The sequence below is a fragment of the Microtus pennsylvanicus genome, chromosome 16, assembly GCF_037038515.1.
Source record: "Microtus pennsylvanicus isolate mMicPen1 chromosome 16, mMicPen1.hap1, whole genome shotgun sequence".
Taxonomy (NCBI): Eukaryota; Metazoa; Chordata; class Mammalia; order Rodentia; family Cricetidae; genus Microtus; species Microtus pennsylvanicus.
In genome coordinates this window covers 6,997,877-7,013,168 of record NC_134594.1, presented here as the reverse complement: position 1 = coordinate 7,013,168, position 15,292 = coordinate 6,997,877, and the positions used below count along the sequence as shown (strand labels likewise).

Genomic DNA, 15,292 nt, shown 5'->3' with positions numbered 1-15,292 from the left:
AAGTGCAGGTCATCACAGGTTTTTTTTTTTACACACTAGGCTTTTTATTTTATTTATTTTTTAATTGGGCGCAATAAATTAAAAGGATTGGGGTTCAGGTTCTCGCTGTGCATGCGCAGCAAGTGCTCTCATTCAGTCTTTTCTTGTGATAACATCGGAGTGCTGGTCCCCTCGGCTTCTTAGGGCCATAGGAAACTGTACTGGGTGCCCTTGGAAGAGTTTACAGCTGGGAAAACCGAGCGAGAGGCTAGTGGGTAGAAGTTGCAGAGGAAGACCCAGCCACGGAGACAAGAGAGAGACCTCAAGAAGTAAGACTACGCTCAGGAAATGCAACAGGAGTTTGCACTCCGCGGGTCCCCATCGGGATGGGATTAATTTACTTTCCAGCGCTGACCGTGCGTCACCCAGCCCTGCGGGGCGGCTTGCTGCCCCCTCCTCGAGCCCTGCTCCCTGCCACACCCCGCCCGGCTCGCGATTGGTCGGCTCGGCCCGGGGCTGTCGCGGATTGGCGCTTGCTGGCCCGGGCCACCGAGTTTAAAGAGGGGGCGGGGGCGCGCTGCCCAGCCGCGCTGCTGTCCCCGCCAGACGCACCTGTCTTCGCGGCAGAGCTAGCAGCATCTCCCGCTCCAACGGCTCGCCAGGGCGGCAGGGAAAGCCTAGGGCAGGCCTTGTCCAGGCGGGCGCAGTAGGCACAGTCCGCGAGGGTCGAGCCACGTGAACGTCGCTGCTGCCACCATGGTAGCCACATGCCTGCAGGTGGTGGGCTTCGTCACGAGCTTCGTGGGTTGGATCGGCATCATCGTCACCACGTCTACCAATGACTGGGTGGTGACCTGCAGCTACACCATCCCCACCTGCCGAAAAATGGACGAATTGGGCTCCAAGGGGCTGTGGGCCGACTGTGTCATGGCCACTGGTCTCTACCACTGCAAGCCCCTCGTGGACATCCTCATCCTCCCGGGTAAGGACCCTGAGCTTGAAGCAGCTCCCAGAGGCAGGCCGGGGCAGAAATGGGGATTTTTTTTGACAGGGTTCTCAGAAGTTTGGGGACTCTAGAGACCTCTAGGTACAGTTTTGACATCTTCAATCCCACCTTGTAGGAGAATTAGCCCTGAACAACCACCTGTCGGCTTCAGTTTCTTAATTGGGAACATGGGATAATAATGGCAATTTAGCCACTGGTAACACTGGCTAATGGCTTTGAGAATTTAATGAATCCAGTCCTATATGCATGGTAGGAACTCACTCTTGTTAATTCCCATTGCTTCTGTCATCCCAGGTTTCCAAGCTGCTAATCTACCAAAGATCCTTAAGCCTGGCCCCTGCCTTCCCTGATGGGCTTCTGATCAGAGTCAGTCTAGAGATCTGAGGAGGAAAGCACACAGTGTGAGCTCTTTCACACTGGTGCCTGAGAAAGTATCTGCTGAGCTTCTGAGACTGTACTGGGACTCAGCCAGCCCCGAGAGGTTAGGCTCACCTTCAAGGACTCTTTGGATTGGCCAGATTAGTGAATCTCAGGTGTTCATCTCAGGTCTCAAGGCCTGTCACCACCCATATCCTTTGCCCAGGGGTCCCTTAAGAGGGCTGCAGCATCACCCCTCCCCTGCCAGAGCGTCATCCTTCCTCCAAGCGGGCTGCTGGGTATTGAGAAGAACCAGCACCCCGAGAGAGGGACAGTCCACCAGAGGCAAAGGCGGTGCTGAGGGTCACTCCAGGGCTTGCAGCCGTATCTCTGGGTGTGTGGGGGAGGGTTGTTGAGCCTCTGAGATACTGGGTGAGGGAGTTTGGGAGGGCACATTCTCCTTCGGGTCCTATGGGAAAGATGACTTGGGAGGTTGTCAGCACCACTTGTAGGTTCCTGCTAGAATCCTGTCATGCCTTGTGGCTTTACTGTCACCTAGATGAGGCTGCCTCTGGCCTTCGATGATGTTTGTATTTAAGGGCATAGCCAGGTCTTAAGATGAGAAGAAATCAGCCCTGAAGTTACTGGTCTGAGAGTAGCTGAATTTGTGCCTTCTCCAGACCACTGGGCTTTCCAGAGACCCTGTGCTCCCAGTTACCCCCTCTTTTCCAGACAGGGCATTTGGGATTCACCTCCCTCTGCCCAGCTCACTTACTGCTAACTTCTTGTTCTTATCCCAGGATGCGGTATTAGGAATCGAACCCGGGGGCTTTGTTCATGTTAGGCGAACTCTCTGCAGAGTGAGCTATACCCACACCTCCATTACATTTTAAGTTCTCTTTGCATTTGCTCGTGGTCCAGACCTTGCCTCTACCACATAGTAGGGGGCACAGTGCACATCAGCTCCGCCTTTCAGTGCCCTTTTCTCCATCTGGACGTTTGGAAGGACAGGGTTAGGGAATCCTGGTGTGAACTCAGCCTCAGTTAATGCGGCTTTGATAGACATGGGTCAGACTTCAGGACCCAGCTCTCAGAATCCGGGACAGGTTGCTAACCCCAGTAGACCCTAGTAGGTCTTCTTTAAAGAATTTAAATAAAACCAACCACTTGTCTTTCAAGATTGCTTGCAGGACTCAGTGAGACGAGAAACGAAGGTCCCCTTTGAAGTAGGAGATGATCTAGAAAGGGCAATGTCATTGGCGGTAGAGATTTCTGACTGATGTATAAAATCCCTTTGTTTCCTCCCCCTGAAATTACATTTCCTGAGCATCCACTGCCAAATGGCTTGTTTTCAGAGCACACAGGCCATGCTGGGGGCAGGGCGTATATTGTGTGGAAAAGTTTAATTGTCCTATGCTTCCTTACCTTACCAACTGGGTGGGGTAGGGGCTCTGTCTCTGACTTCTGATTCCAGACATGGCCCTGGGACTGCAGCACATGGACAGCCTTGTGCCATAAATTTCAGAGCATCGGTTTGAGTTGACTGCTGCCTTTGTGTGGGCCCTGGCTCTTCTCCCAGGCTCTTCTGATTGGAGGGGGGGTGGGGCCGGGCCTCAGACTTCTGGGGCTCCTCCTGGGACACCTGACAGGTTATCTCATTCCTAGGACGATGGTCAGTAGTTGGAAGAGAGCCCATGTGGCGCACCTTGCTAAGGGGCAGTGTTGGCGCTTCATGTTGGCACAAAGGGAGGTTGGCCGGATCTGACATGAGGCCGTGGTCCACGGGAAAGGGTCAGTTCTTGGCTTTGCCGATAACTCAGCCTCGCTCAGGCCACTATCTCTGCCTGAGCAAATGAAACAAAACGGACAACAGACGTTTGTAAACACAAGGCTTTTATTTTTAAAGTGGGGGGGGAATGCTTTGATGGGGAACAATGAACGAGGTAAAAGGGAAACAGTAAACCTGCATCTGTGGAGCTCTCCGTCTCTGTCCAGCTTGTTTGTAACATTGTTCATATCATAGTCTGTGTTCTCATAAAGCTCTCACTTAGCGTTCTTATTTGACAACGTACAGTGGATACCTTTGCTCTACATCTCTTTCTCAACCTTTTCCTTCATTGATAGCTCTGTCACCTGCTATGGGGCATGAAGACCAAGGCAGGTGTCTACTCTACAGGAATCCCCGGGACTGGAAAGCCGTCTTTTAAGCATTGACAGACCCATGGAGAAACATGCCCAGGCATCACTGATAAAGCAGGAAATGGAACTTGATCCTCTAAGAGGATAGGAGCCATGAGGACAGCAGCCTCTGGGGAGGAGCGAGAGAGGGATGTTGTAGTCTTGGTTTCTAATATAGTCAGGGCTACATACATTCACACCCAGCAGGCACTGAGGACAAAATCGTGCGGCACACGGAAGTGAGCAGTACCGCACTGGGCTGAGTGTGAGTGTAACGCCAGCACTGGGGAGGCTGACGCAGGAGGATCAGAGATTGAGAATTGTCCGGACAATGGAGAGTTCCTGTCCTGAAAAAACAACAAAAAACAAAAAAACTATTGCATCGGCCCAGAACAATAATATCAGTAATATCTGCTGCCCATTTTCTCAGTGCTTAGCATAGACTATTTTCTTTTTCTTTTCTTTTATTTTTTTGTTGTTGAAAAAAAAATTTCCGCCTCCTCCCCGTTTCCCATTTCCCTCCCCCTCCTCCCACACCTCGCCCCCTCCCCCAATCCCCTCCCCCCCACTGCATTCCCCCTCCCTCTCGAGAATAAGACTCTTTGAATTGTGAATTTTATTGCTAGTGGAGTTCTATTAGGTAGGTGGAGGGCCTTTGTTATTATCATCACTCTGGCGACAAGCAAGTAAGATGCAGTAAGTCACTGTCTCCCTACGGTTCCATAGGCAGACAGTGTCGCAGTAGACGAGTCAACAACCCGTCATCAGAGGTGAGCTTCTGAGCATTTGGGTTTCTGGATGAATCTTTAATTAGGTGTTATAATGATGCAAGTAAATCTTGACGGCTCCCCCGTGGCCGAGTGGTCTGCGCCCCCGTCCGCTCTGTTTCTCTTGCTCTCTCACTGCTGTTAGCGCCGTTCTTTAAAAGCAGGAGGTGCGGGGTGATCTTGGACAACGTTGATCACATTTTAAATCTTAGAGGAGACCAGAAGGAGGAAGGTGGTGCTGAATTCCTGAGAGGTGGGACTCAGGAGTAAGAGACCCCACCCCGCGCCGGGGTCTAACGCGCCCTCTCTGTTCTCTCCTTCCCAGGCTACGTGCAGGCTTGTAGAGCTCTCATGATTGCTGCTTCGGTTCTGGGTCTGCCAGCCATCTTGCTGCTGTTGACGGTTCTTCCCTGCATCCGAATGGGCCACGAGCCTGGAGTGGCCAAGTACAGGCGAGCCCAGCTGGCCGGTGTGCTCCTCATCTTGCTGGGTAAGCTTTCCCTCAGGCTCCCCAACTCCAGTGAATGTGAGCTCAGGTCTTTTGCAGTTGCTACGTCAAGAGAACATACCGGATAACAGACACCCACCATCTGTGTCCTTTCGGTCATATTCCAGAGGAATTTAGACAGGACTCTGGTTACATCTTGTGAGAAGGGTTGGGAGGTTAACAAGGAAAATTGGAAGAAAGGGGTTTGTGTGGTGATTCTCTAAGCAGACTCTACAGCAGAACCCCTTTAGAATGACTTGTTCACACCTCATAGCAAATCAATTAAACTGGAATTTTCTGGGGATCAGGTCAGGAAAGATATATATATATATATTTTTAGGAGGCTCCCAGGGTGATTCTCACTGCAGTAAGAAACGAGAGCCTCATTAATAAATAACAAAAAGGGCAGGGAAAGAGGAGCGCAAAGGAAAAGGGGCGGGGCATGGCAGACCAGTAGGTGATGGATGAGTATTTTGTTTAGTAGGTGTTCATTAATCAAGAATAGCAGGCACTGTGGTAGGCTCTGGGGACCCCGATGAAGAAAAGGGTGTGTAGAGATACTCCAGGATATGGAGTCTGGGGAGGTCACCTTAAAATGACTTGTACGCAGTATACAGGGAAGACAGCAGCTAAGTCCCTCTGGAGGGGTTTCCCGGAGCACAGGGATCCAGAGAGTTGAAGAGAAGATGACAGGTCACGGGGTGGAGGAAGGAACCATCTACACTGGGGAAGTGGTTCGTGCTCATTCAGTTTTGTTGATCATACCTGTACGTAGGAGTTTGGTCTAACTTCCTGCCGAGGGTCTTGTCCCCTGTACTACCAAAAGAAATGCTGGCAAGAAGCACAGGTGTAATCTTAGCCCTTGCAGGAGGATCCCAAATTCAAGGTCATTCTCTTGGCTAATGAGGCTAGCCTGGGATACGTAAGACTCATTGGGATACATGAGATACACTGTCTCAAAAACTAGCTCTGTTTTCTTACACATAGAAGTCCCAGAATACCTCCAAGTGAGACAGCATGCGTGAGCAGCTGCAGACCAGTGTACAAGCAGGAGAGAAACAAGCAAAGTGTATAGATATGAATTGTGGTTTTGCTTTGCTTTGTTTCTGGTTTTTGAGTGGTGGGGAAGCAATGTGTAATTTGAAACTTCCCAGATGAATTATCTCTCCTCTCCTCTCCTCTCCTCTCCTCTCCTCTCCTCTCCTCTCCTCTCCTCTCCTCTCCTCTCCTCCCTTCCCCTCCCTTCCCTTCCCCTCCTCTCCCCCCTCCCTCCTTCCCTCCCTCCCTCCCTCCCTCCCTCCCTCCCTCCCTCCCTCCCTCCCTCCTTTTCTCCTTCCCTCCCTCCCTCCCTTCTTTCTTTTTTTTTTGAGATAGAGCTTATATAGCCTAGGCTGTCCTGGAAGTTGCTCTGTAGGCCAGGCCTGCCTTGAACTCAGAGATCCGCCTGCCTCTGCCTTTCAAGTACTGAGATTAAAGGTGTGCGTCACTGTACAGAGGCCACTTGGTTCTCACCTTCCACCATGGGAACCTGGAGAGGAAACTCAGGTTTCCACCCTTGTCAGCCCCTTTGCCCACTAAGCCGTCTCACTGGCCCAAGGTTTTCTTTATCTTTTGAAGGTGTCTTGGTACAGGAAGACAGTTTGTTTGATAGCTGAGCAAAGTGCGATGGGGCTGGAGAGAGGATGTGCATCTGTCTGGCCCTGTTTGTCTGTCTCCATTCAATCTGTGGGTGAAAAGAAAGCCGAGCCCAAGGAAGCATCATGGGAAGAATGGATGGAGGGCCATCGTAGTCTGGGTCTAGCCTCATCTTGATACTGCCTGCCCCTCCTCTTACTGCTGTCAGATTTATTTCCCAGCAGGTCTCCACTGACCCTCGGTTTTCATGTTGTCTTGACTGGACGGAGCTGGCTCTGGACTGTGTCATCTGCTGATATCCTTTCTGTATTCCCACTCCCAGCCACAAGACCCTTGCTTTCCCACCTCAGGGATGGCGGGGGTGGGGGGCAGAGTGTGAAGGCGTCTTTGTGTGTAGCTCTGAGTTGTTTTCTGCCACTCAGCACTCTCCAGGGAGAAGTTGGTCCTGGGCCCATGCTCAGTCCTGGTGGGGGGGTCACTGATGACACCCCAGCCGAAGTATGGCTGCTAGCATGAAGTAGTTCTGGAGCTGGGGTGGGGGTGGGGCTGGAAAGGGGCACTGCCAGCCAGTCCTGCTCAGAAACGGAACATGAATTCAGTTCTTTCTGGTCCTGAGAGTCTCTGACTATTTTTCCGAAGGCTTGAAAGAAAGCCTGCCTGCTGGCCAGCTGTGTCTTTTTAAGTCTGAGTGGGGAGGAATAGGAGCTTGATTCTGTGGCTTCTTAAGCCAGAGGCAATGTTCTAAGAGCAACAGATGGCTCACGGCTAGGGAAGAGTGGAGGAGAATCTAGCATCTCAACTTTTAAGGCCCAAGGCCCTAGGACCTGACGCTTTTCACCTTGTGTGCTGGAGTCAAACCAGCTGTACTGAATCAGGATGCCACAGCCTCCAGGCAGTGTCCAAGAGGGCCGCTGCGTCTCTCCTCAGCCAGGCTTCCTTCCCAGCTTAGCAAGAACGGCACAAGGAAGTGTGGGACACACTTAGCATGGCATCTGGCGCATAGTAGGTCATCGTTGCCGTGATTATGCCATGATGTTGGCATGTTTGAGTTCTGCAGGGGTCATGTCCACGCACACAGCTGGAGAGGAGAGGCACGGTTTTTCACTTCCAGAGACATCCCCTGCATCCTTAGAAATTGGAATGTGGGGACCCACAGGGGCGATGGTCACTGTTCCCATCACGAAGGAACCCTGACTCCTTGTTCTGATTCAGTTCATTCTTTTCTCGCTGGGGCGTGGAAAGCCCTTCAGCTGGACGTCTCTCAGGGAGTGGGCAGGGAGGAACCGGTGCTCGGCTTCCTCAGGGACTTCTGCCTTCTTTTCTTTTCCCCTTTACACATCTGGGCCTGGTGGCTTTATTTATGGTGGAAAAAGTTGTTTCAGCTGCAAGCTTTCAGGTTAGCGGTGGCCTGTACTAGAATCAAGGGTGTGGGCGAGTGTGAGACGGCCTGCAGATTTCCTACAGGGAGAGGGGATCCTTGCCTTTGGAAGGAGAGAGGTTCTTAATCCAGGCAGAGGAGGACAGACTTATTTACTGTGTACATATATTTAGACCCTTGTCTAAATAAAAATTCCTCAGGAGGGCAGCGACTCTGACATTGAACGGAGACCCTAAATGCTGTGTGAGCCCTTCCTGTGATTTTTCTTTTTGAAAAAACAAGTTCCTGGATATGTGGCATAGTGTACGGCTTCAAACCCTAGCAACACATGCACGGCAATAAATACGAATAAAATTAAGTGTGACAGATAACCGCGAGACTTGTTTTAGAATGCTGTAGGAGAACGTAGACGATGACGCATGCAGTGAAAACGACGGGAAAAATGTCAGCGCTGAGAGCTGGCCAGGAAAGTAACGGACTTGAATATTCCATTGACTAGACGACAGCGGCACACGCTAGGTTTTCCTGACGGCCACTGTGTGGGAGGAGCTTTGGGAAGCAATGGGTGAGAAAAGAGAAACTCAGGCTTCTCTAGGTCCACGTGGGAAAAGAACAACAGCTATGACTCCACAGCGCCCTGGGAAATATTACCTGTCCCTCTACACTCCCCTCAGTCCCATGTGTAGGCTTCAAACTTCCTCTCCCCGTGTAGTTTAGCTAGGCTTTTCCCGGTCATCCTCAACTTCCCATCCCTGACACCCTAGTCCATAGATGACTCTGGTGACGATCTCAGTCTACCAAGGAGGATGTGGTCAGAACAACTCGAGCAGTTAACAGAGCTTTACAGAGCCCCTTGGGTGCCTAGTGTAGCTGCAGCAGGGCCTGAAACACAAGCTCACATCATGAAAGAAGAGACGCTGGTCTGGGGACTCCCCACATTCCTAGTCTTCTTCTTTCTCTGTTTTTCCTCTCGTTTGTTACCTAAAAATTCAGACACACCTGCATTAATTTTATTTAACTTCCTTGAACCTTTTTTTTTCCGTGTGTGTGTGTGTGTGTCTGTCTGTGTGTGTGTGTGTCTGTCTGTGTGTGTGTGTGTGTGTGTGTGTGTGTGTGACGTGCACCTGAGAGGGTTTGAGGAGGACCTTTTCTGTCCTCTATCCCTTTTTGCCTTATTCCTCTGAGACAGGTTTGGCTCAGCCTGGAGCAAGGCTGAGAGTCAGCAGGTCCAGTGATCTTCCTCTCCTGTCTCCTACAGTTCTGGGTTAAAGGCACAGGTGGCTGTGCCCAGACCTTTACATGGCTGTTGGGGATTTGAGCTGAGGTCCTTATGGTTGTACAATAAGCATTTTTACCCACTGAACCTCCTCAGCTCACACTTATTTATTTTTCTTTTGCTACTTTTTTTGGTTGACACCTAATATTTGATTGTACACATCTAAGAGGTTGTGTGTATCTTGTTTACTTAGTTTCTGAATATTACCATGTGTTATTTAACATCTAAGAAGATGGAAAGATACACTTAGATATCACTTTTGTAACTTCTTTGTTTAGTTAAGATACATCATGAACTTTAGCAAGGACATGTCCTGTCAACTAAGGAACACATCCTATTGTATTAATTGAAAATTGTTCCTGATACCGGCAGATGTTCTCACTCTTTAACAAGGGGGGGATTTTACTCATGAGAGGGCAAATCTGTTGTGTGTCTGCCACCTCTCCCCTGAGTTGTTAGCTTCTCCTCCCCTAAACAGACTGCAGGGTCCTGCTCCTTCCTGGGCAGGTGAGGATGGCATCTATCGAAGGAGTAAGAAATCCGAGCACAAAACTGCTTGTCTTAGAGACTTAATTTAAAAATAACTTCTGACATAAACAGAGAAGGGAGACATTAGGTTGTTCATCCTCCTTTACCTTATGGATAACTGTGACTTTTGATGGAAATCTATTATTTTTCCCCAGATAGCAGGACTGTTTCAAACGCCTGTTTTTTGGAATGGGACGGTAGATACAGATGGAAACAGGTTCAGCAAGGCTCTGCCTTTGGGAAAACCAACAGATTTTTCAGTGACGTGGTGCTTTGGCTTGTACTTCCTAACTCTACTGGCCAATCAGCACCCTCACGCCCCTCACCTGCCCAAAGCTACTGCTGAAATGGAGTATATTCTCCTATTCTCCTTTGTTGGTGTCTAAACAGTTTTCCTTTCAAGTTCAGCTGCATGTTACCACAAGTTGGCCTCTCGTTCCCTTTCATGTTGTGTGGTTGCCTGTCATTTCTTAGCGGTTTTGATGTGCCTGTCTCTGAGTGCCGCAGGAATTCCACCTCAAGTTCATTCGTCTGCAGGAAGGAAAGCTGCCGGTGTTCATTTGCCAAGTTTGCACGGGTTATGGAAGAGGGGAGGTTTTAATGAGGTAAACTGTGAGTCTGTGGCTCTCACTGTTAAAGTCACATTAAAATTTGTGACTGGGGTATAGGGGAAGTAGAACCAAAACGAGACTACCTTTCGTTCATCTGTCTGTCCGTCCGTGCATCCATTCATGCAACTGCCTGTCTTTCGTCTGTCGACCCAGTCCTCCGCGGCCATTACACACATGAATAGGCATCTCCCTTTTCTAGCGAGTTACATGCAGTAAGTCCAACGTCTCTGACACAAGCTAAAACAGCCAACATTCTTGGAAGACAGAGCCTGGCTCTTCCTGGCCGCTTTATCTGTGCTTAGGGAATAAAGGAACGCTAACTGGATTGGAGACCATTTCTGCTCTTCCTGTGTAAAATCTAAAGCGAATCTGAACGTTCTTAGTTTTCACAAAGGCAAGGAGTGGTGTAAGTGCTCACGCACACGAGTGTGTAATGTGTGTTCTATGTGTAAATACAAAGTAGCCCAAAAGAATAACACTTATTTGAACCATGAAGTGTTTTGAAACCAGTTAGCTGTTTATGGGAGAGATTGGTTGTACTGACTCAAGTCAGTTGTTTGGGAATGAGACCTTTCTTCCTTCCCCTGCTCCTCTCAGGGCGCCTGGGCATTGGAAAGCTTTTTCTGGTGGCTGGGTGTGCACTCTTCAAGGCCAGGAATGACCTCTTCTTATTGTATATCTCCATCTGACTCAGGGGGTGCAGCTAGTCCGTAGTAAATACGAACTGTTGTAGGCTACGTGACAAATGAGATAATTTCAAATCTTTCAGAGTGGGTAAGGCTTGAATCCTTAGTTTACAGCTGATGTTAGATAGATTGTGCTTCCTCCCCGTGGTCAGACGGTGTATGTTAGAAAGCTTGTGTAGAAACCAAACAATAGCAATCCTGTGTTGAAAGCAGCAAGGACCCCAGGAGGGGGCTGGCAGTGTGGTGCAGTAGCTTGAGCTTGACCCCCAGGAGGGGGCTGGCAGTGTGGTGCAGTAGCTTGAGCTTGACCCCCAGGAGGGGGCTGGCAGTGTGGTGCTGTAGCTTGAACTTGGCCATGGCTTTTAGGATGCCGACTGGAAATCTTGTTCTGATCAGTGTCGTGTCTGGCAACTCTAACAGGCCATCTCTAGTTAAATCTTTTCCTGAAGTTTCTGTCCTGCTGTGGTTGAGAGAAATCAGACTATACTAAAGGGAGTCATGGGGTTGTTTATCTTTTCAAGCTGTGTCTTTCAGTAAAACGGTCTCAGACACATGTGGCCATTTGAATGAAAATCATTAAAATTTAAAAAGAAATCAAAATTTCAATCTCACTAGCCCCATGGCATAGGTGAAATGGCCCTATGTAGTCTGTTTCTACCCTATTTGGTAGAGCTTGGGTAAATGTTTAAATTTTCTTGAAAAACATCTGGACTATCAGGAAGGTTCAGCAGATAGAGACACTTGCCTCCAAGCCTGGCGGTTCGAGTTTGATCCTTGGTACCCACACTGTGGACTCCTGAGACTTGTTCTTTGACCTCCGCACACACCCTGTGATGTGTGTGCTTACGGATACACATGCATGCCACAAATAAAGTACAATAACAATCAAAACCCTTGAATAGACGAGCCGTTTTTGCCCCAAGAACTATTCATTTGTGTGTTGGTGTTCTGTGATCGTGACTGGTACCACACGAACTCAGACCCTTGCCTGGTCCTCTGTCCATACTCGCAACATTTGCACCGGTGAGAGTAAAGGAATAGCTCGTCCAGGCCTTTGTGGTGTGGACTGACTAGCTCAAGAACATGGGGACCTGGATGGATACCATCTTGTTTCTCATTTTTGAAGATCCCGATTGTTTACTCATCCGGCTGAAAAACACGGAGCTGTGTCTGGTGCTGAGCTGAGCACTGAGTTCTTACACATAACTAAGGCATGGCGCCTGCCTTTACAGAACTCAGAACGTGGGGTGAGCAATAGACGTATAGAGCCGTAAGCCTAGCGCGATTAGGCAACTAGAAAAATGAGATTGTAAAGGCAGAGAGCTGTGCCTAGCAAACCATGGGGTTCCATTCGAGCACCCCATACACCGCTAGTATCAACTCATGCCTGAAACCTCAGAACTCAGGGGATGGGACTCAAGGTCGCTGGCTACACAACAAGACAACTTAATGAGTGCAAGGTCCCCCTGGGCTCTGTGTGAGGCCTTGACCTGAAAAAGCTCACAACAACAGCCACAACACACACGCACATAAAACCAGAACCCAAGCTAAAAGTAACGCCATATATAAGTACAAACAAATACATGGGTTTGGGGCTTAAATGATTACATTAAGTCCTTAGAAGGGTGTTTGTCTTTGTACCTGTTGAGGAAAACAAGAACCTGCCATTGGACACAGTCTGTTGTAAGTCATCTCATTCTATAGGGCAGAGGTTGCCAAAGGAACAGTGCTTTGTGTATTGGTGGTTTTATTTATTTATTTATTATTTTTCGAGACAGGGTTTCTCTGTAGCTTTTGGAGTCTGTCCTGGCACTAACTCTTGTAGACCAGGCTGGCCTCGAACTCACAGAGATCCGCCTGCCTCTGCCTCATGAGTGCCGGGATTAAAGGTGTGTGCCGCCCCGCGTGTATTGGTGTTTTTGTAGTTGATTGAAAGGGGCGTGTCTGTGGAGTGAACTTGCCTGCCCAGTGCACTTGGCGCGTGACGGATGTGCCCGGTCACCCTCTCTCCCTGTCTCCCCAGCTCTCTGCGCCATTGTGGCCACCATCTGGTTCCCCGTATGTGCCCACCGTGAGATCACCATCGTGAGCTTTGGCTACTCGCTGTATGCAGGCTGGATCGGTGCCGTGATGTGCCTGGTGGGTGGCTGTGTCATCGTTTGCTGCTCCGGGGATGCACAGTCATTTGGAGAAAACCGTTTCTATTACTCCTCTGGCTCCAGCTCGCCCACGCATGCCAAGAGCGCCCACGTCTAAGAGGGCTGCTCCACTGCCCACCGAGGTGCTGTAGATGCTGGGCCTGGGGCCCTGGGTTTGCTCGCCACAGTGGGGAAGAAGCTCACTTCTCTGCCAGGCACTAAAGCCAAAGGTCTAGAAAGTACCCTGCCTGGTGGTTAGCAGTCTTAACACCCCACCCACCCCACCACTTCTCGGTTCTTAAAAGAAATCTCTAGCTCAGATAATGCCCACATAGTTTTCTCATGGTGTTGCCCGCTGTTAGCTCTTTCCTTGGGCATTCCACTGTTGTTGATTAAAAAAATATTTTGTTTCTCTCTTAAATTCAAATGTCTTGGAAACATAGCTGACTTGGGTGTGGATTGGATGAGAAATAAAAGACACTTTTCAGACGGTTACCGATGACAATGGGAGGCTCACAAAGACACCTCTCTGTTTTTTCTTCCCTCTTCAGTTTCAAGGTCACTTCCAGTAAGAGATAGAAGATGACAGAATTGGGAACACAAGTGGGAGGGACTTCGGAGCGCTCTCTCTAGGAGAGTGCTTCCTTTTTATAAGGGTGGGGTTGGGGCTCTTCCTTAATTGGTGATTTTACATTTCTCTGTATGTACTTTTTCAAGATTGATCATTTTTATAACCATGGGTTTCCTGAAATTCTCAACTCACCAGTATGAAGGAAATGAACCAAGCAGACTTTAACATGCAGTAAGTAGTAGTAAGAAGACTGTAACTTTAACTGACCAGCCACCATTTCCAGGTTTGTATGCTGTGGTTCTTAATTCTCCAGTCGTGCGTGCTCCACAGTTAACACATTGTAAAAGCTTTTCTCCCCCTCCGTCCCTGTCTCCGTTCTGCTTGCGATCTTGAAGCAATGTTACTTAACATAAATTGTACTTTTGGATTTGGCTTCCTGGGTGTAAGCACTGATGGTCTATCAATATTGGAGACTCTGGACACCCCAAACAGGGTTGGTGCATTTTGTTCAGGTAAAATCTGTGCAATAAAATAACCAAGTGTCTCCCAAACTGGTCTTCAGTCTTCTGTTGTTTATAGAGTATTATCCGACTAAAAATAAAGCAGAAACAAACAAAGCAAAGCTCAACAAATTAATTTCTGACCGCCAAGCTAAGAACGAATCATTTGGGGTTGGAGAGTTGGCTCTGTTGGTAAAGGGCTCGCTGCTTAAGTACGGGGAGCGATACAGTTCAGTTACAGTCAGCCCCTGTGCTAGCTCTCCTCTCTCTCTGTGTTATGTGCTGTGTAGTCAGGAAGATCCATGGGGAGTCTAGAAACTCCAGGTTCAGTGAGAGATCTTCTTTAAAAAAAGAGAGAGAGAGAGAGAAATGAAAAAGATAATGAGCCAAACATGGAAGTTCATGCCTCTTTTCCCCCTTTCCTTCCTTGAGACAAGGTTTCTTTGTGCAGCCCTGGCTGTCCTGGTATTCACTCTGTAGACCAGGCTGGCCTCCAGCTCACAGAGATCCACTTGCCTCCGCCTCATGTGCCACCACCTGGCTTCATGCCTTTAATTTCAGAATTTGGGAGGCAGAATTGGGGGATGGATATCTGTGAGTCCATCTCGATCTGCAAAGTGAGTTTCAAGACAGCCAGGGCTACATAGAAAGACCCTATCTCAAACAGAAACAAAATAAAATAAACAAAAAACAATAGCAAAAAGTACGAGTGGTTTGGGGGAGATGCCTGGCTTTAACCCTTGGTTGGCTTACACACACACATACGCACACACACACACACACACAAACACACGCGCGCGCACGTGCGCACACATGTGCACAGACTAAAAACAGTAACTTCGTTATCTAGTATAGTGTATCCTTCAGATGGACAAAGTCTCTTTGGAAATGCCCATGCCCAAATATCATGGTAGAATGATTTCTAAGTTACTTATGCAGAAAAGGCCTACTAATAGGTTCTGACTCTGTAATCCCAAGAGAAATTCACTTTATCTGCTCTCCGTAAGTTCCATTAGAATGTGGCCAATACACTTTTTGAATGGTCATAGTAAATCTTAATTCATGTGGAGACAGTGACTCCCAAAAACACAACCCAAATGGAAGCCTCAACACACTGTCTACCTAAACCACAGGGAGGAGGAGTCCATGCTCTTGAGACCCGGCTCTGCAGGAGTTTTCCGTCTTTAATCCTCCC

At 48.9% G+C, this 15,292-nt stretch overlaps 1 protein-coding gene across 1 annotated transcript; it reads left to right on the top strand.

The window, feature by feature from the left end:
- The first annotated feature begins 562 nt into the window (after nucleotides 1–562).
- Cldn11 (claudin 11) lies at nucleotides 563–14,148 on the top strand. The gene is made up of 3 exons (XM_075950780.1): nucleotides 563–961; nucleotides 4,613–4,777; nucleotides 12,912–14,148. The coding sequence occupies exons 1-3, from the start codon at nucleotides 736–738 to the stop codon at nucleotides 13,142–13,144; spliced, it is 624 nt and encodes a 207-aa protein (XP_075806895.1). The 5' UTR covers nucleotides 563–735; the 3' UTR covers nucleotides 13,145–14,148.
- The last annotated feature ends 1,144 nt before the right edge of the window (nucleotides 14,149–15,292 follow it).